At 41.5% G+C, this 25,018-nt stretch overlaps 1 protein-coding gene across 50 annotated transcripts in view; it reads left to right on the top strand.

The window, feature by feature from the left end:
• Positions 1–25,018, top strand: part of SORBS1 (sorbin and SH3 domain containing 1) — a 233,556-nt gene that overhangs the window by 90,132 nt on the left and 118,406 nt on the right. For 49 of the 50 annotated variants that reach the window (XM_060405059.1, XM_060405041.1, XM_042238982.2 and 46 more), the window contains one exon: positions 21,489–21,538. In XM_060405059.1, the coding sequence (XP_060261042.1) occupies positions 21,529–21,538 (10 nt within the window). In that variant the 5' untranslated portion in view covers positions 21,489–21,528. Of the gene's footprint in view, positions 1–4,026; positions 4,126–21,488; positions 21,539–25,018 lie in introns of those variants that run through there. The other variant, XM_060405050.1, reaches the window with a different exon arrangement.

Below are 25,018 nucleotides of genomic sequence, written 5' to 3'. Positions count from 1 at the left end.
AAATTAAAGTTTATGTGTTACAGAGGTATAGTCCTGAATACTTAGCAGTTACCTGGATCAGAAACAAGTTCACCCGGTATGAGTGATATTTGTGGCAGTTTGGTCCTACAGATTAAGAGGTTGTGCTGGGTGCTGACATTTTGGATCTTTAATGTTCAGATGTTTAGTTCTGTGCTTATATTTCTTTCATGTTTTAAAAAATGAACTTGATAAATCTAAAAAAAGAATTACTCTTGAATTGAGATGAAAAGGGAATTCTTCTTAAAAAGCTTAGTACTCAAACAACCACTTTTGATTTTTTGGGGGGGGTTTAATTGCTTTCTGTAAGAAAGTTTCCTGTTGCTGTATAATTCATAAGACTGTATTTAGTGGAAACACATTAGAAGTTGGGAGTTTGAGTCTGATATAAGGGGAGAACTGTCCCCTAACAATAGCATGATAGAGTAAATAATTAATGGACTATTAGAAATCAAAGCCTCTCTAATTAAAAAATAAACATTTGCTCTTTAGATGTGTTGCTGGATGTGTCCAAATACATCTTTTTCTAGGTTAGAGTCATTTTATGAGTTATGGTATGAAATCATCCTACCTTTTGTGTACAGTTGAATTCTTTGCTTTCTCAGACATCCAGTTTAGGAATATTTAAGCTAATAGACTCGTGTACTCAGAGCTACTTCCTCATGCGGAAACCCCGTGCCAGACTGTGTACAGATGGGGAGCAGTCATGCCTGGCAGGCCCTGCAAGTGGAATTACATTTGCACATTGTTTTATTCACTGTGAACATTTTGCAGGGAAAAAATGAAAAACTGTCACCCTGCTTAAGTGAAGTTCTGACACAATCAGTACAAATTATAAATTATGTTTAAAGTGATGTAACATGCTCATGGTAGTTTTCGGCTTTGTGGTCAGCTCTGTGCGAGAGCTGTGGGCATCTCATAGTTGGTGATACAGTTTTTGTTCAGTCGCTCAGTAGTGTCCAACTCTTTGCGACCCCATGGACTGCAGCACACCAGGCCTCCCTGTCCTTCACCATCTCTCAGAGCTTGCTCAAACTCATGTCCATTGAATCGGTGATGCCATCCAAACATCTCATCCTCTGCTGCCCACTTCTGCCCTGCCCTCAATCTTGCCCACCATCAGGGTCTTTTCCAATGGCTCAGTGCTTCACATCAAGTGGCCAGAGTATTGGAGCTTCAGCTGGGCACATTGACCAGTGTTTCTCAAATGATGGTCTGAAACTGTATGTCAGAAAAGCAGATTCTGGGGCCTTCTTGGAACTTTTCAGTCAACATATCTGAGAGCAGAACCTACAGTCTCCATTTTAAACAGGTACCTCCCCTGTTTATCAACCTATGGCAGTATTGAGACCTGCAAAAATTATTTTAGTTACCAGAATTGAAAATGGTTTAAAATCTAGATAATTCAAATTTATATTGAAAATTAAAATACAAATTAAAAATTTGGTGGAAAGGCACATATGAGAAACAATTTTTAAATACCTCCTGCTTTTTTCTGAATTCTCCAATTCATTGAGTTGACTGGGAATAGCATTGCAAGTTGGACTTTAAAATACTTTCTCAATAGCCATAAGAAGAAAACTTACATTTAAGAAAATCGTTGGTTATTAAGTCACTTGTGAATTTATAAAAGTATCTTTGGAGGAAATTACTGAATTTGGAGGAAATTGCTACCTCATATCAATCAAAAGCTAAAACCAGTATTTTATTTAATTTAGGGATAGACGAGAAGAGACAGTTCTCCACAAAAAAGGCAATGATTGTTCTATTAGGGGTCTTCCAACCACATAGTTACACAAAACAGCATTTTTGGCTTCCATAGTAATGAAATGAAAGCCAAAAGATGTCAGTTTTTGTCTTGCCATACTTGGTTACAGATCTATCTTTATTTTAAAAGGAAAAAAAAAAGATCAAGACATAAGAGCAGCTATCACTTAGATTATCTTAAAGTTCTTTGACTTCAAAATGATTTTACATATCTATATTTCAACATAATTTCGTACTGTCATTTGTGTAGACTTCAAAGATAGGCAAAACAAATGAAATAAAGATTTAAATACAACTTAACCTCTGTTTAGAAAGACAAATATGATATCACTTAATATGTGGAATCCAAAAAAAATTATACAAATGGATCTATTTACAGAACAGAAACAGATCCAAAGACATAGAAAACAAAATTATAGAAACCAAAGGGGAACGGGAGGAGGAGGATAAATTAGGGGTGTGAGATTAATGGATACAAGCTACTATACATAAAACAGATAAGCAACAGGGGTTTACTGTAGAGCACAGGGAGCTATATTCAATGTCTTGTTCAGTCGTGTCCGACTCTGCGACCCCATGAACCACAGCACGCCAGGCCTCCCTGTCCATCACCAACTCCCGGAGTTCACCCAAACTCATGTCTATTGAGTCGGTGATGCCATCCAACCATCTCATCCTCTGTTTTCCCCTTCTCCTGCCCCCAGTCCCTCCCAGCATCAGGGTCTTTTCAAATGAGTCAGCTCTTCGCATCAGGTGGCTAAAGTATTGGAGTTTCAGCTTCAGCATCAGTCCTTCCAAAGAACACCCAGGACTGATCTCCTTTAGGATGGACTGGTTCGATCTTCTTGCAGTCCAAGGGACTCTCGAATCTTCTCCAATGCCACAGTTCAAAAGCATCAATTCTTCGGCGCTCAGCTTTCTTTATAGTCCAACTCTCACATCCATACATGACCACTGGAAAAACCATAGCCTTGACTAGATGGATCTTTGTTGACAATATCTTGTAATAACCTATAATTGAAAATAATCTGAAAAAGATATATATATATAACTGAATCACTTTGCTATTCACCTGAAGCTAACACAATATTGTAAATCAACTGTCCATCAATTAAAAAGAAAGTCAGACTTTTGGAAGCAGTGGGAAAAGGAGAGGGTGGGTGACTTGAGAGAACAGCACCAAAACCTACACATTATCACATGTAAGACAGATAGCCGGGGGAGTTTGATGTAAGACGCAGGGGACCTAAAGCCAGTGCCCTGTGACAACCCGGAGGGATGGGGAGGGGAAGTGAGGAGCGGTGGGGGGGACACATGTATGGGGACACGTGTGTGCCTATGGCCTAGTCATGTTGATATATGCAGAGGCCATCACAGTATTGAAAAGTAATTATCCTCCAGTTAAATAAATAAATTTTTAAAAGTCAGCGGTAAAGAATCTACCTGCAGTGCAGGAGACTTGGGTTCAATCCCTGGGTCGGGGAAGCTCCCTGGAGAAGGAAATGGCAACCTTCTCTGGTATTCTTGCCTAGAGAAGGAGCCTGGTGGGCTATAGTCCATAGGGTTGCAAAGAGTTGGGCATGACTTAGTGACTAAACATCCAACGTCCGATCTTAGAGTATCGAAAAGAAAAAGGCTGCAAGGGTCAAAAAACCCCACAAAAACAAATAGTAAACAAGCCCTTCTATTTAGTGAAGAATTCTGTGTGTATTTCTGTCTATATAATGCAAATAATTCTTGTAGAGAATTGATCTTTTTTTCCCCTGTTAAAATATTGCCTGGCTGGTCTGTTCATCTGCCTCATTTTATTCATCTTTGGGTTTTCCCTGCCCCTCTTCCTCCATCTGTCCTTCCTCCCCGATGACAGTGAGGCTAAAGTGGACTGGCATGTGGACCCAACACATTCTATGGAGAACCACACTTTATTTCCAGCCACGAGCAGAGCAGAACTCTGAGGATGGTTTCCTTATCTTCTGTAAGCTGGCCTGAAATCTCCCTTCTAGCACTGATCCAGGCACTCAATCTACTCTTGGCTAGGAATTTCCAGAGCCTTGGTGGGGTCACCCTTTGCCTTTCCCGGCAGCTGGTTTCACTCTGAATTTAATGAGGGAGCTGAGCTGAGTGGCCAGAGAAGGGTTTCCCGCCTGGCATTTCATTGGAAGGGCTCAGGCACGCACTTGTCCATGTTAAGTGAGTAAATGCTGATTGCTGGGAGACTCCCAAGAAAGGACCTTCCCAGCCAGTTCTCCTCTGCTCAGCGTCTCGGGCACATTCCTGAGCCCTCCTGCTCCTCCCTCCTCTCTCTTTGGACTTCGGTATTCCTGGCAATGAAGTAGGAGTGTGAGTATTTTCATTTCCACGTATATGTAACTGGGATTTTCTGTCCCTGTTCAGCTGGTTGGATTTGACAATTTAGCAAAGCCTTGTCAGAGAACTTTGTGTCGTCCTGGATTTTGTGCTTCCCAAGATCTCACTGCACCAGATTTCTCTGCGTTTAAATTTGCCGGCTAGGTTTTTGAGCTGTGATGTTAGCAGATGGGAATTAGAAATGCTTCATACCATGCTGAGAGTTCAAGTATTTTTCATTTTTGTTTCAAGAGTTTTAGCTCATCTTTTAGTTTTTTCTCCCCCCTTATAATCTAGTGTATTTAGCTTGGCTTTACATTTTTACATAAGAGAAAACTTATTTATCTTTGCACTTTTATTATTAGATAAGAAGAGTCTATAATTATATGGTTCTTAACCTAGATTCCCTTCAGAAGTGCAATTATATTCACCAATGTATTATATTCTCAGTCCCCCAAAAGGGAGCTTTGGTATTTGTGGAAACCAACCCAAGAGTTCTAAAGTTACATATTTATGAAAGACTTTTGTTGCATATTTAAAGGGTGGGAGTGATTTCTGCATGGGGCCTTTATCCTTCCTCCCATCTCTGCAGTCTTCTTAAAATGCCTTCTGTTTAGAATTTTGAGGGATTGATTTCCAGACATGTAAGACTTACTGTAAATTTAAAATAGAAGAACCACACTATTCAGTGCCTCGCATTAGTGAACTTTTATTGAATGAAATAATGGGTTCAGAAACACCAAAGGGCATTTGATGGCAGATTTGCCTTAATGATTTTTTTTTTTTTGCCAAGAGAAAGCTATTATTTCCCAACCTTGTACTTGTATATAAGATTTTTTTACTTTAGTTTGAGACATTGGACTTACTATAAATGTTATGAAACTTTAGATATTAATTTTGTACTGTTGCTTTTTCAGAGGGAAGAGCAAAGTGAAATTTTAAGAAGGAATTTAAAATAATATTGTTGTATCCTCCTGACTTACAGACTCATGTGGTAACAGATGCCTAGCTTCAGGGAGCTTAGCTTCTAGAGAGCACAGTGGGACCACGGGCATAGAAGCTGTGACACGTATGGCTGGCTTGGCTTTCCCCTTTGTCCTATTGGAAGGGCTTGGCAGGGTGGAGATTCTGTGTTTCAGGGAGCGTGTGTGACTGGTTGTAGTAATCGCTCATCTTGATGGATTGGTCTGGACTTCAAGACTCATAACATTTGGAAATTGTGGTCCTTTCCAGCCCTGAAATTCTGTGATGCTCTGAGTCCCTCGGCCCCATGAAACCTTGTTAAAGACAGATCATACTGCATTCCCACCCACCCCACTCTTTTTTAATTTATTTGTTTATTTAAAAGATTGTAGGTGGCCAAGGCCACCGCTGGCACTGATGTTCTGTAACCTGCAAAGTTTTATGAAAAAGTAGGGTCCTGGGTGGGGCTGCCACACGTTTTATGCTTTCTGTTCAAGGCGCAAAGCCTCATTTCTTGGCATTGCTGTCCCCACTTCAAGCAGAATCCCAGTAGACAAACTGTTACAGTAAAGTAGTGACTAGTTAAAGCCTTTTATTAAACCATATTTCTACTCACCTCCAATTCTCCGAATATTGGGAGAATGAGACAGATGGGAAATAGACCAATTATGTCAATGTGACCATTTATTGAGTTCTCACTGTGCTATGTGGGTAATGCACAGGAGGGAAATTAATCCTTATAGGAGGCGAGTTAGTGCTATTTTAATCCCTGTTTTGCATGTGGCAGAAAGCTGAGGTTCATAATGTTAAAGTCACTGCCTGAACACCTAGAACTTTTTGCTGATAGTTGACTGTGAGGGATTTAATGTTCTCTTAGGAGCTCAGCGTCATCATCTCATTCTCCTGTCCCCAGTCCTACGATGAGTGTGATTGAATACCTCGTTCTTTGCTTCCAGTGTCTTATTTATACATTATGTTATGTGAGTTGTGAAGGCAAGGTCATTTTGTGTTGAGAACTGTTCTCTTTGACATTTGTTTGAAAATGAACTCTTAAGCACCCCAGTCATCTTTTATTTTCGTGGTTGCTGTTGTGTCCCTATTTGGTTAGCAAGCTGGTCTGAGTTCTACAAGGATTTTTGACATCTTTTACTTTTTGATAATTCTATGTTGTCAGCCACCAAAGCAATTGAGCAGAAAAAAGAAAATTTGCTGTGGGCAAATGTGGCAGAATGACATGTAAGGAGTAAGCTCAGAAAATCAAATTCTCTGCAGTTATTGCTGCAGATACACAAGACAAGATGAATGTGGAAGTTGCTACCTGTGATTGGTGTGATCAAAGCCTCCATGCAGCTTTTTTGCCCAGCTAGATGAGCAAAACAAGTTCTCTGGGAGTGGCTTTCCTGGGTAGAGAGGGTGTACACGGTGGAGGGAAATTTTTTTTGGAGGGGGCTGGCTTATAAAAAAATCACTGATGTCACTGTCCCCTCCCTTGGCTTGACCTCAGCTCACAGAAGTCAGCCCCCATATTCTCCCTGCTCCCCCACTTCGGTGGTTCATCCTGCATGCCTCAGTCAGGTTAATCATTAAAAATTTTTTTTTAATTTTAATTTTTTATTTTGCATTGGAGTATAGCCAATTAACAATGTTGTCATAGTTTCAGGTGGACATACATACACACGTATTCATTCTCCCCCAGTCTCCCCACCCATCCAGGCAGATTACTCTTGAATTAGGAAACTTCCAAAGAATTTATTTTGCATTCTGTGTCCTGGAAGAGACCAGCAAAGATGCCATTGCCTGCACTCAAGGCCATTTTGTGGTTGAGGCACACTGCCAACCCAGGGTTCTTTCCATATACTTTTCTGTGTACATTCAGTGCTGGGTACCAAATGCTACCCAGCCCACCTTGGAATCTCCGCCTTAGGAACTTCGTGAGTAAAACAGCCTTGTGAGTAGCAGAAGACATGGAAGATGATCATTTTTATATGGAAATTAAGTGATCCCTAGGCAGTAACATAACTATCCATGAGCATTTACTATTTGGAGAAAAGGTAGGCTACTACTTTGTTTCTTATGGGAAGCTGAGGTGTTGAGATTTGTGATGCTGGGAAAAGACAGGCCAGGCAACTTCAGGAGGGACAGGAAGAGCATACAGTGAGCTGAGTCTTGAAAGGAGAACTGGGTGAGACTTCCATTTAAATTAACTTGAAGAGTCTAATCTACCTGCAGTTGAAAAGAGAACATCAGCTCCTACTCAGAGAAACCAAGTGGTTTTGATCCTCAGATACCTGGATGATGCTCATCCTCCTGAAAGAAGCTCAAATTTGTTGAACACTTTGAACACTGTGATCATCGCTTTATGCGTTTGACCTCATTTAATGCTCACCATGAGCCTCTGAGGCTGATGGCTATTATTCCTGTTTTGTAGATGAGCAGACTGAGTCTTACCAAGGTTAGCTGACAGAAGTCGGCTGGAGCATCTAGTTAAGTGGCAGAGCAGCAGCTGAAAGCCAGGTTGTTTATTCTAGAGTCCCTCTAAGTCTTTACAGGTGTGTGTGGGTAAGGGGGTGTTGATGGGTGCCATTGCTTCCTAAAGGCTGCCAGCAAGTACTGTGTGTGATCTAATCTCCCCAGTGAACCCTCTCCAGAGAAGTTAATATTGTAAGAACTACAAGGATATTTTAAACAGTCAGAGGGTGGCTTTGTCAGCATGTCCCCTGGTCTTTCCCAGGTGAGTCTTGAAGCTTGGCATTCTCTTGGCTGGCATTTGGCTGGCATATTCCTACAGTGGAGGGCAGTCCAGAAATGCTCCTTCATGCTGTCTTTAGTGCCTCGTCAGGGTTTCAAGGCTGTTAGTCTTCTCAACTAGAATGTAAGCTCTCTGAGGGCAGGCACCGTCTCTTATCTTGGTTGATAAATTTTGATTACCGCAGCTGGGTAAAAATGCCCCTGAAAATTATGCATCTCTTTTGAAGGTATGTCAGATCTCTGAACAGCCTTCACACGGGGCCGTCTTGCTTTTGGCAGGGACTGTGTCGTGCCTTTTTGGGTGAGGATCATGGGTTGGAAAGAACCCAGGCTGGGGGGCCAGTGCCAGGATCTTACTTACTTCTGCAAGATTTTTCAGTGAGTCTTTTCATATCTGTTGAGGCTCAGTTTCTTCATTTGCAAAAAGGGTTTGGAAACCTTATAAGGGGTTCTTAAGAGTAGAACTGATGTACAGAAGGGTCTGGCTCACGGTTGGCATTTAGGAAACGAAGAGCTGGTTCATCTGTCCGTTCTGAAGCATGTGCAGAAGGCCTGCAGCGTATGCGTGTACAGTAAGTGGGTCTTGAAATAACGGCGTGGCTCCCGAGACCCGACCTTAGAGAGCAACTCTGAAGTATCTTGAAATATGATGCTTTTGTCCAGAGTGTCCTTCATTGCCTGACTTTGCATAGGAAGGTGGAACCAGAGATGAATTTCTTGGTTCTTGGATGCTACTTCAGTATATAAAGCCTGATGCTTTATGTGATCAAGTACTGATAATAACTTTGTGATAAGATATTCATCCATCTCTTAAAGCAATAGTGGATAACAGGACTAGATTGGCATCTCTTCACTAGAATACTTTTCCTTTTGTAACAGCACTTTACAATATTTCATATAGCTTTTACAATTTAGAAACACCTTAGGAAATTAGCTTTTATTTGCTTCTTTTTTGTAGGTGAGTAAACTGAGGCTGATAAGAGTTTGGGTTTAAATCCAGTTCTTTTAACTTTTTTTTTTTTTTCTGTGTGTGTGGTTGTTTTGCATAGCCACTAAACACATATAGAAACTGTTAAACACAGTATATTTTTCTTCATCTATTTGCTTTTAATCTGTGTCTTTATAATTCAAGTGGCTTTCTTACAGCACATAGTTGGGTCTTGTTGTTTGATCGACTCCAGTAATCTCTTTTGGGCTTCCCATGTGGCTCAAACGGTGAAGAATCCACCTGTAATGCAGAACTCCCTGACTGGAAAGATACCCCAGAATGGAATGGCTACCCACTCCAGTATTCTCTGCCTGGTGAATCCATGGGACAGAGGAGCCTGGGGTCGCAGAGTTGGATGTGACTAAGCATGCAATAATCTCTTTTAATTGATGCATTTAGAACATTGATATTCAAAGTGACTATTGATATAGTTGGATACACATAGAACAACTGAAGTCATAAATGTGTGTGTATATATGCATCCATATAATGTTTATTAATATATAAATGTATAATAGGTACCAACTGATTTCCAGGTAATCTGGTCTGAGAAATAACATAGGTTAAAAAAAAACACACCAAAAACTTTTTATTGAATGTTTGCTATGACCTTGACACTATATTAAATATTTTTAGTGATTTTAGCTTAGTTGGAGGAAAACTCGTTTCAGAAATTTACACTGTATTCTCAAATGCTTGGATGTAGCTGTTATACCTGATAAACTAAAAATTGTCTAAAATTAGTTCAGAATGCAATTAAAAAAGAAAAACAGCCAAAGTACTGCAGTTCACCACATGTTGAATGGAAATCAGCATCTCACATATGTTATTGTTAGGCACCAAGGGTCTGATGCAGTCCTCAGCCTCCAAGGCTTGGGTTCGGGGGTTATTGATTCTGGTTAGACTATGTGTTCCACCTCAGTTATTAGACAAATGCTACTGAGAGGTTTTCTCAGAAAATATGATGTTTTCAGTGTTTCTATTGGGTTTTTGCTAGGTTAGTGTACTGTGAGTAAAATTTCAGAACACCTAAAGAAAACAAACAATTTCTGAATAAGCCAGTATTATGAATTGAGGTATTTAAGTTATGTATTTGCAAAAGACCCAGAGTCTTTTTACTGAATGGAACTTCTGTTCCCTCATTCCTGAGCGTGGTATGGGCCTGCACTGCAGATGTCTGTATGATATATGATGTGGTGAATACGTAGCCTTAGGAATTTTGTGGTTTAAAAGAGAGGTTGAGTGGGAATTAGGGATTAAGAGTGGACACCTCTCCTGCCATATAAAACTCACCCTTCTTTCTCGTTCTCAACCTCTAAAAGACCCCCTTTCAGCTGTTTTAAATTGTTTTTCAGCCACACACAGTAACTTCTTAGTCTCTCTACCTACAGCCTGTGGTTCAGCCTTCACTCTCCTGAGAATTGAAAATGCTTTCATTTGTGCAGTCTCCTCAGGGAGACATTGTGTAGTGACGACTTCTGAAGAAAGGTGTCATTTATATCCTGGGCTTGCCTCTATTAGTTTGAGGTTATGTATTTACAATTTAAGCAGAGCTAAGATATTTTGCTATTATCTAACGAATTTGGGAATCTGCCCTTGTTTCAATTATCTAGATCTCCTAAGTGGAAGTTTTCGAGTGTACGGGATGCTGCAATGAGACAGCTTTGTTTTGGGTCTGTACACGCAGCCATATTTGGGAAACACAAATGGGCCAGTTTTTGTATTTAAGACGTGTCTTGGTGAACAATGCATGCTTCAGAAATGGTGTGTGCCCAGAGTTGTACATATAAAGAGTTTGAGGAGCTCGGGGCTCTGGAATGCCACGGACTCAAGTTAGGAGTCGGGAACTGGCAGCGAGGAGGAGCCATGGGCTGCTGTGCGTGTTGTCACCTGGCAGTCTCTGTGGACTATTTTAAGATAAAATATTTTGGAACCATTGCTTCTTTAGGAAATCTGGCTGAACGTTCTAGTCATTTTATTGCCCCCCTTGTCCTCATAAGGAACTGCGTGAGAGTAGTTTGGCTTCATTAAACAACGCGAGCACTGGCAATTAATGCTGTAATTCCATATTTGGGGTGTTTGTTATGGGTTGTGAGAAAAGATTACATCATGTGGGGCTGCCATGTTCTAGTGGACAAGATTGTTGGTGGCCTTTTTTTCTTTTTTTTTAGCTTGTCTGCTAGAATTTGCTCTTTAAAGTTCTAAAGATGACACAATTGCATATCAAATGCCAGGGATGAGATTGAAAAACAATTTCCCGTCATGGAAGAAGAAGTGTTTTATAACCACATTATCTACTGTTCGGAAAATAGAAATGAGATTTCAAAGTTGCCTGCAACTCTACTCTGCCACATCACTGTTAGAGTTTGGCCATATTTTCTTTGTAGTATGTGCATGTGTTTTGATTTTTACATATTTATAATCAGAAATGTCATGCAGACCTGTTACTGCTTTTTATTCACCTAATCTTTTTAAAATTAATTAATTTATTTGAATTGGAGGCTAATTACTTTATAATATTGTGGCATTCACTGGATATTATAAGAAGTGTTTTCCCATGTTGTATGTTCTACATAACCACTATTTTCTTAATGGTTCAGTCCACCTAGGAGGTGAGTGGCTGTTGTAATTGGCTCCCTGTTACTGAACACAGCAGTGTTTCTAGGTTTTCATGATTAATAAAGCTGTAGTAAACATTTCTGTCTACGTAGCTTTATTGTCATTTGGCGTTCTTTCTCTGAGCTGCTGCTGCTAAGTCGCTTCAGTCGTGTCCGACTCTGTGTGACCCCATAGACGGCAGCCCACCAGGCCCCCACGTCGCTGGGATTCTCCAGGCAAGAACACTGGAGTGGGTTGCCATTGCCTTCTCCAATGCATGAAAGTGAAAAGTGAAAGTAAAGTCCCTCAGTTGTGTCCAACTCTTCGCAACCCCATGGACTGCAGCCTGCCAGGCTTCTCCGTCCATGGGATTTTCCAGGCAAGAGTACTGGAGTGGGTTGCCACTGCCTTCTCCGTTCTCTGAGCTAGGTTCCCCTAAAGCACAAAGGATGTGAGCTACATAAAGTCTTGATGTTCTATGCTGAAAACAATGGTAACAGTTTACAGTGTCACTGACTGTAGGAAAATGTCAGTGGCTTTGCATTTGTTCACACTGAGCATTAATGTTTTTAAACTTGTGGACTGATTTAAGAAGTGGAGAAAATGGTTAGTCATATTTTTTCCTTGGAATTTCTTCATGCCTTTAACAATTTTTCTTGCAATAAGTATTGAGTACACTGTAAAACAAGGATATTAAACCTCTCTATTAATGTTTATTTTAAACCATCCATTGTACTACATAACTTGTAATCATGTATTACCTCCTAAATTCTGTTGTCTAAAGATGAAATAATTTTACATGTATAAGACTTGAAACTCTTTTGGGCTCTTTTGCTTATTGCCAATTTTGTTGGCAGAATCAACTTTGCATATTTACTGAAAAACTTCATATAAGTATAAAAGGGAAAACAGTAATTGCAGATTTATTGGCAGCTACCTTTCCAACTCCAGATCTTGCTTGATCTTACCTCTGGCAAGGGCCTGGGATGAAAGTGTGATGAATTTAGTGGGAACTTGAGCATGGGATTTCTGAATTCCAAGATTATTAAATAAGTCTTATTAAATGAATTCCTTATCATCATGACTCTCTTAATAGTGACTAAAAATGGAAGACTAAAGCCAAAATTAAAATCTTCCATTTTTGTTGGGTCAGTGCATCTGGCAACTAGAATTGGTCTGAATGTTTGGGGAAATGAGGGAGCAGGCTTTAGTGGGAAGCAACAATGAGATTAACGACTTGGAACTGGGAAATCTCGTTCAGGATTCCATGGGAATGACGAATATTATACACATGGAGTTTAGGGCTGATTGAGTACTTGGGCGAGATGAGACTAGAAAAGTCATTGGGACTTCATCTTACAGAGCCTTATGGTAGGTTAAGGAATTTGGACATTTAGACCAGTGTTTCCCAAAGTGTGGCATTTCAGATTTTAGAATATGTGCCATTGGACATTGAAACATTTTAGTATTTATCATTCCTTGATTCTTTCTCCTTACAGAATTTATTCCTCTTCTTTCTATGTTCCTGTAGCACTTGGGTCAGATCACTAGCAGAGCGTTACCCATCTTATATTAAATGGGACATATCTGTTTTCTTGCAACTCCATGATGGCCTCAGGGACAGCAACTGTCTGACTCACATTGGTCTCCTATGGGCTCGGCACTATTTTGGATGCACAGTAGGTGTAAAGAAACGCTGTTGGATGGTATCATCTGGCCTGCGTTTTAGATAAACATTTTTCTTCCCTAGGAGGTTCACTGCCTTTTTTCCTTTTGCCCTGTCCTGCCCAACCAGCCCCTCTGAGCTTATAGAGCCCCCATGGATTTTTTTTTTTTCCCCCTCCAATGGGCTATATGGTGATTCTGAGGCTTATGGGGAAACAGTGGAAACAGTGTCAGACTTTATTTTTGGGGGCTCCAAAATCACTGCAGATGGTGACTGCAGCCATGAAATTAAAAGACACTTACTCCTTGGAAGAAAAGTTATGACCAACCTAGACAGCATAATCAAAAGCAGAGACATTACTTTGCCAACGAAGGTCCATCTAGTCAAGGTTATGGTTTTTCCTGTGGTCATGTATGGATGTGAGAGTTAGACTGTGAAGAAGGCTGAGTGCCGAAGAATTGATGCCTTTGAACTGTGGTGTTGGAGAAGACTCTTTTTTTTTTTTTTTCTATTTTAAATTTTTATTTTTACTTTATTTTGCTTTACAATACTGTATTGGTTTTGCCATACATTGACATGAATCTGCCACGGGTGTACATGAGTTCCCAATCCTGAACCCCCCTCCCACCTCCCACCCCATATCATCTCTCTGGATCTTCCCTGTGCAGCAGCCCCAAGCATCCTGTATCCTGTATCAAACATAGACTGGCAATTCGTTTCTTACATGATAGTATACATGTTTCAATGCCATTGGAGAAGACTCTTGAGAGTCGCTTGGACTGCAAGGAGATCCAACCAGTCTGTTCTGAAGGAGATCAGCCCTGGGATTTCTTTGGAGGGAATGATGCTAAAGCTGACACTCCGGTACTTTGGACACCTCATGCGAAGAGTTGACTCATTGGAAAAGACTCTGATGCTGGGAGGGATTGGGGGCAGGAGGAGAAGGGGACGACCCAGGATGAGATGGCTGGGTGGCATCACTGACTCAATGGACGTGAGTCTGAGTGAACTCCGGGAGTTGGTGATAGACAGGGAGGCCTGGCGTGCTGCGATTCATGGGGTCGCAAAGAGTCAGACACGACTGAGTGACTGAACTGAACTGAATGGTCTGGGAATGAGGCAGTGGAATGGAATGGAATGGTGAGTGTGAGGATGGAAAAGCAGAGGTGGCTGGGGAGCATGAGTCATGAGGGCAGAAGAATTGACGAGGCAATGCAGCAGGTGCAGGATGGAAGGCCAGGGGGAGGGAGAGAAAGCAGTGCACTCAGACCTGCACGAGGGACGTTCACCCCACCCCCACTAACGCGTGCCTGCTCTGAGCTAGGCATCATGCTGGACGTTAGGAGACAGAGATGAGCAAGACCCTGCCCTGCTGGAGGGGCCTCACTCTCCAGAGGGCTTGATTGGAGGAGTGGAGACTGGGAAGGCAGGGTGGGAAAAGATGAGTAACAGCCTTGGCCGGTTTTGGTAACTGATTACCAGGACACGTTGCACGTTTGGTGAACATTTAGTACACAGTACACAGGACACGTTTGGTGAGTGATATCAGAAGTTATAAGGGGGAAAGGGCACTGACCAGTTCATGCATTAGCTGTGGAGGGTTGATTCTCCTCTGGAATTCAGTGTCCATTGCCAGGAGACCAAAGGTGCCACTGAGGAGGAAGAAGGGCATGAGGCCAAGTAATACTCCATTGTGTATATGTACCACATTTTTATCCATTCCTCTGTCGATGGACATTTAGGTTGCTCCCATGTCCTGACTATTGTAAATAGTGCTTCAGTGGAATAATGCCGCTTGCAGCAACAGAGGCGGCCTGGGGATCGTCATGCTGAGAGAAGTAAGTCAGGTAGAGAAAGACAAATATCTCATGATATCCCTTATAGGTGGAGTCTAAAACAACACAAATGAACTTATTAAACAGAAACAGACTCACAGACATAGGAAACAAACTTATGGCTACCTGGGGGAAGCGGGGGTGGGGGGAGTAAACTGTGAGGTTAGAACTAACATATACACACTACTGTATATAAAATAAATATAAATATGGAATATATAACTAATAGAGACCTGCTGTATACCCCAGGGAACTCTACTGAATACTCTGTAGTGGCCTATATGGAAAAAAATCTGAAAAACAGTGGATACCTGTATGTGTGTAACTGATTCACTTTGCCGTACAGCAGAAGCTAACACAACATTGTAAATCAACTGTGAATGAATGAGTGGAGTCGCTCAGTCGTGTCCGACTCTTTGCGACCCCATGGAGTGTAGCCTACCAGGCTCCTCTATCCATGGAATTTTCCAGGCAATGGTACTGGAGTGGATCGCCATTTCCTTCTCCAGCAGATCTTCCCAATCCGGGGATCGAACCTGGGTCTCCCGCATTGTAGACAGACGCTTTACCGTCTGAGCCACCAGGGAAGTCTAAATCAACTGTACTCCAGTAAAAATTCAAAAGAAAAAAAGAGGAGTAGGAGGGAAACAAGGGCTTAGTAGATGGAATGAAGAGCAAGACTATGGGAGACTTTTTCTGAATCTGTTTTTGCACCGAAATAATGAGGGCGTGTGTTAGATTTCTGTTTCTTTAGTAGCCGTAGAGCCCATTCATCCAAGGAAAGCTCAGCAAGAGTAAATGAATGAAATCCATAATCGCACAGCTATCTTAGTAGCCTGAGGGGCTCATGGAATTTTTTTCCAAAACAGGTGGAAAACCAGGCAAAGGGGCTAGGTAACCTGCACGGATCCTTCTGGTTCTAACAGTCCATGTGAAATCCTCCAGGAAGTGAGCATGTAGTTGGGAAGGAATGAGGACACAGCCCAGGGTCCTCTAGATCTTTAAACTTCTAGAAGAACTACAGAGGTCCCATTCTATTGTAGAAGGAAGCCTCATGACTCAGTGTAAATTGATACCAGAAAGTGCTTGGGGGAGGAGGAAGGAGTTAACTGTCTTAAATTCAGTGGAAAGGTCAGTGAGGCCCCAACCACTGCAGAAACTGTTGGGCTTGGCTGTGTGTGTGCGCGCTGGAAACCTTTCTGAAGGCCATTTTAGATAATTGGTTAGAACGGAAACCATATTGGAGGGTTTCCAGGAGGAAATGGGAGGATGTGGGGGGATGGCCTTTCTGATGTGTTTTCCTATTGCTCTCTCTCCAGAAGCATCAGTCTTTTCACAGAAACCATGCGCTTGTTGTGTTCTGAGCCCCCTACCGTGTCATGGAATTCCAGGCTGAAGTTAATGTCAGGGTCAAGTTTATCCTAACTTCCTCCCCTTGAAAGGAAGTGTTAGCAACTCATTGTTTATCCTTTCTGGCTTTCGGAAGAGTCTCTGCACCCTCTCTAATAATGTCAAGAATACATTTGAAGAGAAATGACTCAACTAGAGATTGAGAAGAGGATGAACTGTCGAATTGGAGAAACATGCCTTTGCTGGTGGGTCAGCAAGTATAAAAGCAGTAAGGTCAAGCATGTATTGTGGGCTTTGTGAGCTGTCTATATTATTCTTTTCAAGCCATTGGAAGTACCTGCAAACATAGTTATAGATAGATAGTTCTAGATAAATAACTATCAGTATAGATATGAAGTCCCAGATTGGATTTCAAAGCTGGAATATTATCATAGTTTGGTTGAATGGGAAACTAGTTTCTTGTAGCCAAGCTATAGTGGAGTTAAAGACAGTCTTTGATTATTTTGAACGTAAGACTTGAAAGTTAGGTTCTGAAGACTAAATAGAGATGGGGACAAAGTTCATAACTGAACAGTAAATGCTCAGTTCCGAGGATGACACAGTGTCACCCTTCTAGTATCTTGCAGTTGTGTGTGTGTGTGTGTGTGTGTAAAGAAGCAATGGAGACAAAACACCAAAAGTCATAGGGAGCATGCTGTGTGAGAGGTCACCCAGGGGCTCATTCTCTTCCAAGAATCTTTGCTTGAATTCATTTTTACAGACAAACTCAACTCCTCCCTTGTTATATATTCCTGAATCATCCATATAAGGAAGGACCTTTTTTCCTTTCCCAATAAACAGTCCATATTTAGTTATTGGATTCTGCTTCAGCTGGAAACATGAGCATAAGTTTTGCTTTTTAGTAATTATTCACTGTGTCATTAAGACTTATCTCAGAATTATAGGGTTGTGGAATCAGACTGATGGGATGCATTCTTAACAAGACTGGCTACTTCACATCTTGTTCTTTTGGTGGAATGTCTGTGTTGATGTGTGGTGTTTTGACCAAGTACAGATGTCCCGACAGTCCAAGGGGTGGAATGGTGGCTTGACCCTACCTGGCCCACCCAAGCTGAGACACTGTAGGTTCCTGCAACCCCCCAGGGAATTGCTGCTCCCTTGCAATGGTCCAGTTTTGCCACTAGGCGGCACTGTTCATCTTTTTGGCTTTTACCCAAAGGCCCTCTGCCTCCTTTGGAGGGGACTTGGGGGAGAAATTCCAAAGATGTGCCATCATGTTCTCAAACCCTTTACAGCTTCATTTTTAAATAAACAGTAAGTGTCAGAGGTTTTTATGTAAAGTAAACTCTTACATTCTACATGTGATGGTAATACTCGGACTATCTCTAAATAAACTGCCTGGATTAGACTGAGACTTCCAAAGCCTTCAGTGTTCTGCTCAGCCTCAGTTTGTGCAGCTTCCTGATTGCATCCCCACCGCCCTGACTCTGAGCTCTTCAGGCCATAGGGACAAAACCGATTGCTGAGCCTCTTGGGGTTCAGCTGTGGATGGCCTTACTCAGGAGAGAGGAATGATGCCTCACTTCTCTAGCAAAACCTTGGGGGCCCCCTCCTCCCCCTCATCTTGGGCTGCTTGGGTTGCAAACATCCAAACATTGCCTCTGGCTAACTCAGACTGAAAGGGGGATTTATTGGCAAGATCTCAGGTAGTTTGGAGTTAGCCAGAAGCAGGAGAATCACCCTCAGAACAGGGGCAGAAATTCACAGAGGCTGAGCTGGTGGACTCAGAGCCAACGCAAGGCCCTAGAATAGCCTGGGTGGGGTGTTGTTGCTGTTGCAGCCACTGCCGGGGACGGGATACGAGGCGCCATCCCTGGTGCTACTGCCACTGCTGCAGTTTTTATTTTAAACTACCCCCTGCTTCGTGTCACCTGCTGCCTGTGTAAACAGCCAAGTGAGAGCGCAGAGCAGAATCTACTGCCCCCACAGTCTCTGTGCGGAGCTGGTAACTACCTAGACATTGCCATCACCACCTCCTACTGTCGTACAAGTTCCTAAGGGACTGGAATTGTGTCCTATCACCCTGGGCCCATTCTCTTTCCATCTTCTTGCCATCCAGCCACTAAACTGTAAGCGCTTGGCCTGGGGAGGGCCCCCCCCCCACCACCACCGAGGGCGCTACACCTGGCATCTACTCTGGTTGGTGGATGTTTGAGGTAGTATTTGGGATTCTGTCTCTGCCCATATGTACTTTAGACCACCTTTTAAATAAGGGTTGGGCTGACATGTAGAAGCTACTAGAATCTGTACTAAGAAATATAAAATGTACAAAGGGTGACCCACATATAACAGATGGTCAAGACTCAACACGTAAGAGTTGCTGCTGCTGCTGCTAAGTCGCGTCAGTCGTGTCCAACACTGTGCGACCCCAGAGACGGCAGCCCAACAGGCTCCTCTGTCCCTTTTTTATTTGCTTTATAAGACATTTCCAGTTCTCCAGTTCTCCAATTGGAGAATCTCCAGTTCTCCAATTTCTTCTCCAGCCTAAGAATGCTATTGTGCTATGTACTTCTGAAAAAAAAAAAATTGAACTGTAGTTGATTTACAGTGTTGTTAGTTTCAGGTGTACAGCAGAATGATTCGGTTTTATGTGTATATTGTGTGTATATGTAGTTCTCTGTATTATACAGAAGATTCCTATTGTTTATTTCATATATAGTAGTATGTGTCTGTTAATCACAAACTAATTTATTCTCCCTTCCCCACTTACCCCTTTGGTAACCATAAGTTTGTTTTCTATGTCTGTGAGGCTATTTCTGTTTTGTAAATAAGCTAATTTGTATCATTTTTTAGATGCCACATAAAATTAATACCATATGATATTTGTCTTTGTCAGATTTACTTTGCTCAATATGATGCTGAGTCTTTCCATGTTGCTACAAATGGCATTATTTCATTCTTTTTATAACTGAGTAGTATTCCATTTATGTATTTATTTAAAAAATTTAAACTGTACAGAGGGAGTTGATAAATGAATTATGGAATGTTATAGCCATTAAAATGATGAATATGACTGTAAAAATCCAGAAAACTATTCATGAAATATTTGAGAACTGGAACACAAAGCTGTCCAGACATAGCTTACAACTATGTAAATACTATTTATACAGATAAAGGTTAGAAAGGATTGTAAAAGAAAAATACTCTCTGTTAAGATAACTGCATGGTTGAAACAAAAATGTTTCTTCAGTTGTGCTTTAAATGTTAAATAAAACCGTAGCATAATTATTACAATTATGTAAAAAGTAAAGCATTTGGATGATATCCTGACATCCTTTTTGGCCCTGGGAAGCAAATGGAGGTATCATAACCAAGATTGGAAACCACCCGAGCATGCAGAACACAGCAGGCTGTGTTCTTAACTGAAAGAGTGAATGGTTCCACAGCTTAGAGAACAATCAGAGGGGCAGTTGAAGGTCACGGGCAGTCCCAGGTGTATTTGACAGTGACAGGCAGAATTACTGCTCTTTTGAGCTGAGATGGACTTAGAATGATTTCCCTTTTGCCCCCAGGTTCTATGCAGTCAATTCCAAGGGCAGTGAACCAGGTAACTGCCCAGAAAGGAAACCAGTGCCTGACTTCAGTGTTAAAAGAGGAAATTAAAGCATGTCCCTTGGTGCAGACCCTGGGACCATACCATGACCTTATTACAGAATTCATGAACTGGGAAGCTGATGGCCTCTACACCATTGTGTCTCACATTTGAAAGTACAGAGAGACCTGCTGGAGATCTTGTTAAAATGCAGGTTCTGATGCAGCTGATGAAGGGTTTGATTTCTAACTTTCTCCATTTTTCAGTAAGTTCCCAGCTGATGTTGGTGCTGCTGGTCTGCAGACCACATATTAAATAGCAAGGTTCTTCATTTCTTGAAGACTTGCTTTTCAGATTGTTCTTCAGATGTGTTCAGCTAGACATTGTATTCAAAATAAGTTTGAGACCTGTACCTTGAAAACTGCAAAACACTGCTGAGGGAAATTAAAGGAGATCTGCATAAAAGGAGAGAGTCTATTCTCATGAGCTGGAAAAGTCAATACTGTTAAAACGTTAATTTTCCCTAGATTGATATACAGGCTCAGCATGTTCTCATTCAGAATTCCTGCAGGCTTTTTGTAGGTTTTGTTTTTGGTGAGAATTGATATGATGGCTCTAACATTTTTATGAAAATGTGAAGGACCTAGAAGAACCAAAATGGTTTTGAAGAAGAATGAAACTGGAAGACTCACATTACCTGATTTCAAGACTTACTATAAAGCTCTTGTCATCAAGACATGGATTAGATAAAGACAGATCCATGGAACAGAGTCCAGAGATAGACCCACATGTGTATGGCCAGTTGCTAAATTGTTTTATGCTAAATGAGAGAGGCCAAGTACAGAAGGTTACATATGCTATGAAACCATTTAGATAAGATTCTAGAAGAGGTACAACTATAGTGACGGCAGCCCAGTGGTTTTGGGGGGACTTCGGATGGGACCGTATTAAATGAGAGGGTTATCAGTGAGTAAGTGGACTGCATTCCCACCTCAGGGCAGTAGTGTCTTTCCTACGTGCCTGGGCCTTCAGGTCAGGCTCTCTGGATTCCAGAAGCAGCTGTCACATGGGCAGCAAGCTGTTCACCTCTGTGTGCTTTGGTTTCCTCATCTCTGTAAACTAATACAATGCTAGTACTTACCTTGTAGAGTCTTTGTGAGGATCAAGTGAATTAATGTAGTTAAGGCACCTACAGCATTTCTTTGAGCATAGTAAGCAATATATAATCTTATTATTAGTCCCCAGTAACCAGTTTGTGTCATGACTTTACTTCTCTGTCCTGAAAGTTTGTCCTTTCCTTCACCCTCTCCTCGATCCACAGGGACTTGTGTAACTTGAGGTTTTTAATAGAATGTTAGAGGTGGAATGGATTCTTAGATAGTATCAAAACCAAGTATGGGTGATGAAACAGAGGTCAAGGAGGTTGTGTGATGTGTCCAAGGTCATGTCAGTACACAGCCAGTTAAGAACCAGAAGCCTGGCTAAGTGACTCCTGGCTCAGCCCCCTGGTTTTATCAAGGCGTATATACGGTGTTTGCATTTTTTAAAGTGAACCATAGGGCTTTATCTCAAACCTGCCATTCATCAATTCCATTGTATGTTTGTATTTTTATGCAGAGCAGTACAGAGCCCCAGCTGCGGAAGACTTGTCACCACCATGAGCTCTGGTAAGTCATTTAAAATCCTGTCTGTCTCTTCTTGACAAATCTACAAAGCTGGACCATTTGCTCAGAATTCTCACTTACTCTTAAGGCCCCAACTGTGTTTCATTTTTTCATTTTTCGAGTCCTGGGAAGGTGCCAGAGCTTTGTTATAAATTGTCATCATCAGCTTTATTAGTAATGATTTACTGAGTACCTACTGTATATTAAGAACTACACTCTACGCTTTACATGTACTATGCTCTCATCTTTATAATGGGTTCCCTTTCCCCCTATTTGAGAACTTTATTGAGATATAATTGATACACAATAAACTTCATAGAACCGTTCAGCTTCTTCAGCATTACTGGTTGGGGCATAGACTTGGATTACTGTGATATTGAGTGGTTTGCCGTGGAAATGAATAGAGATCATCCTGTCGTTTTTGAGAATGCACCCGAGAACTGCATTTTGGACTCTTTTGTTGACTATTAGGGCTACTCCATTCCTTCTAAGGGATTCTTGTGCACAGTAGTAGAAATAATGGTCATCTGAGTTAAATTCGCCCATTCTAGTCCATTTGAGTTCACTGATTCTTAAAATGTTGATGTTCACTTTTGCCATCCCCTGTTTGACCACTTCCAATTTACCTTGATTTGTGGACCTAACATTCCAGGTTCCTATGCGATATTGTTCTTTACAGCATTGAACTTTACTTCCATCATCAGTACAGTTCCATAGAATGGTTCTATGAAGACCTACAAGACCTTCTAAAAGTAACACCCAAAAAAGATGTCGTTTTCATTATAGGGGACTGGAATGCAAAAGTAGGAAGTCAAGAGATACCTGGAGTAACAGGCAAGTTTGGCTTTGGAGTACAAAATGAAGCAGGGCAAAAGCTAGCAGAATTTTGCCAAGAGAATGCACTGATCATAGCAAACATCCTCTTCCAGCGATGCAAGAGATCCTCTACACATGGACATCACCAAATAGTCAATACCAAAGTCAGATTGATTATATTCTTTGCAGCCAAAGATGGAGAAGCTCTATACAGTCAGCAAAAGCAAGACTGGGAGCTGACTCTGGCTCAAATCATGAACTCTTTATTGCAAAATTTAAACTTAGATTGAAGAAAGTAGAGAAAACCACTGGACCATTCAGGTATGACCAAAATCATCCCTTACAATTATACAGTGGAAGTGACAAATAGATTCAAGGGATTGGATCTGATAGAGTGCCTGAAGAACTATGGATGGAGGTTTGTGACATTGTATAGGAGGCAGTGATCAAGACCATCCCCAAGAGAAAGAAATGCAAAGAGCCAAAATGGTTGTCTGAGGAGGGCTTACCAATAGCTGAGAGAAAAAAAGAGAAGCTAAAGGCAAAGGAGAAAAGGAAAGATATACCCATTTGAATGCAGAGTTCCAAAGAATAGCAAGGAGAGAGAGATAAGAAAGCCTTCCTCGGTGATTAGTGCAAAGAAATAGAGGAAAACAATAGAATGGGAATGATTAGAGATCTCTTCAAGAAAATTAGAGATACCAGGGGAACATTTCATGCAAAAATGGGCTCAATAAAGGACAGAAACAGTATGGACCTAACAGAAGCAGAAGATATTAAGAATAGGTATCAAGAATACGCAGAAGAAATGTACAAAAAAGATCTTCATCACCCAGATAACCATGATAATGTGATCACTCACTCAGAGCCAGACATCCTGGAATGCGAAGTCAAGTAGGCCTTAGGAGGCATCACTATGAACAAAGCTAGTGGAGGTGATAGAATTCCAACTGAGCTATTTCAAATCCTTAAAGATGATGCTGTGAAAGTGCTGCACTCAACATGCCGGCAAATTTGGAAAATTCAGCAGTGGCCACAGGCCTGGAAAAGGTCAGTTTTCATTCCAATCCCAAAGAAAGGCAATGCCAAAGAATGCTCAAACTACTGCACAATTGTACTCATCTCACATGCTACAAAGTAATGTTCAAAATTCTCCAAGCCAGGCTTCAACAGTACATGAACTATGAACTTCCAGCTATTCAAGCTGGATTTAGAAAAGGCAGAGAAACCAGAGATCAAATTTCTAACATCCGCTAGATCATTGAGAAAGCAAGAGAGTTCCAGAAAAACATGTACTTCTGCTACATTAGCTACGCCAAAGCCTTTGACTGTGTGGATCACAACAAACTGTGGAAAATTCTTCAAGAGATGGGAATACCAGACCACCTGATCTGCCTCCTGAGAAGTCTGTATGCATGTCAGGAAGCAACAGTTAGAACTGGACATGAAACAACAGTCTGGTTCTAAATCGGGAAAGGAATACGTCAAAGCTGTTTTGTCACCCTGCTTATTTAACTTATATGCAGAATACATCATGAGAAATGCCAGGCTGGATTAAGCACAAGCTGGAATCAAGATTGCTGGGAGAAATATCAATAACCTCAGACATGCAAATGATACCACCCTTATGGCAGAAAGTGAAGAACTGAAGAGCCTCTTGATGAAAATGAGAGGAGAGTGAAAAAGTTGGCTTAAAACTCAACATTCAGAAAACTAAGATCATGGCATCCAGTCCCATCACTTCATGTGAAATAATGGAAACAGTGACAAACTTTATTTTCTTGTGCCCCAAAGTCACTGCAGATGGCGACTGCAGCCATGAAATTAAAAGACATTTGCTCCTTGGAAAAAAAGCTATGACCAACGTAGACAGAATATTTAAAAGCAGAGACATTACTTTGCCAACAAAGGTCTTTCTAGTCAAAGCTTTGGTTTTTCTAGTAGTCATGTATGGATGTGTGAGTTGGACAATAAAGAAAGCTAAGCAGTGAAGAATTGATGCTTTTGAACTGTGGTGTTGGAGAAGACTCTTGAGAGTCCCTTGGACTGCAAGGAGATCCAACCAGTCCATCCTAAAGGAAATCAGGCCTGAATAGTCATTGGAAGGACTGATGCTGACGCTGAAACTCCAATATTTTGGCCACCTGATGGGAAGAACTGATTCCTTAGAAAAGACCCAGATACTGGGAAAGATTGAAGGCAGGAGGAGAAGGGGATGACAGAGGATGAAATGGTTGGATGGAATCACCGTGTCGATAGACATGAATTTGAGCAAGTTCTGGAAGCTGGTGATGGACAGGGAGGCCTGGCGTGCTGCAGTCCATGGGGTCACAAAGAGCTGGACACAACTGAGCGACTGAACTGAGCTGACAGTAAACTTGGTATTTTAAGTGTGTGTGTGTGTGTTCAGTCACTAAATTGTGCCCAACTCTTTGCGACCCCATGGACTGGAGCCCAGCAGGCTCCTATTTGATCAATGTTGACATATGTATACACCTGATGGCATTTCTTAATCTGAGTGACTGTAGCAAAAGTAAACGTATTGACCATAATTGCCCCAAGGAATGAGCTAATCCATCGCTTCCTTTATCAGGGCAAAACCACCCTTTTGCTATGTTTCTGGTAGCAAAAATCAAAACCTACACTGAGCAGTTTTTAATGTAAAGT

The sequence above is a fragment of the Ovis aries genome, chromosome 22 (assembly GCF_016772045.2).
Source record: "Ovis aries strain OAR_USU_Benz2616 breed Rambouillet chromosome 22, ARS-UI_Ramb_v3.0, whole genome shotgun sequence".
Taxonomy (NCBI): domain Eukaryota; kingdom Metazoa; phylum Chordata; class Mammalia; order Artiodactyla; family Bovidae; genus Ovis; species Ovis aries.
Note: the sequence above shows the minus strand (reverse complement) of the source record. Positions and strands in the feature narration are given on the sequence as shown.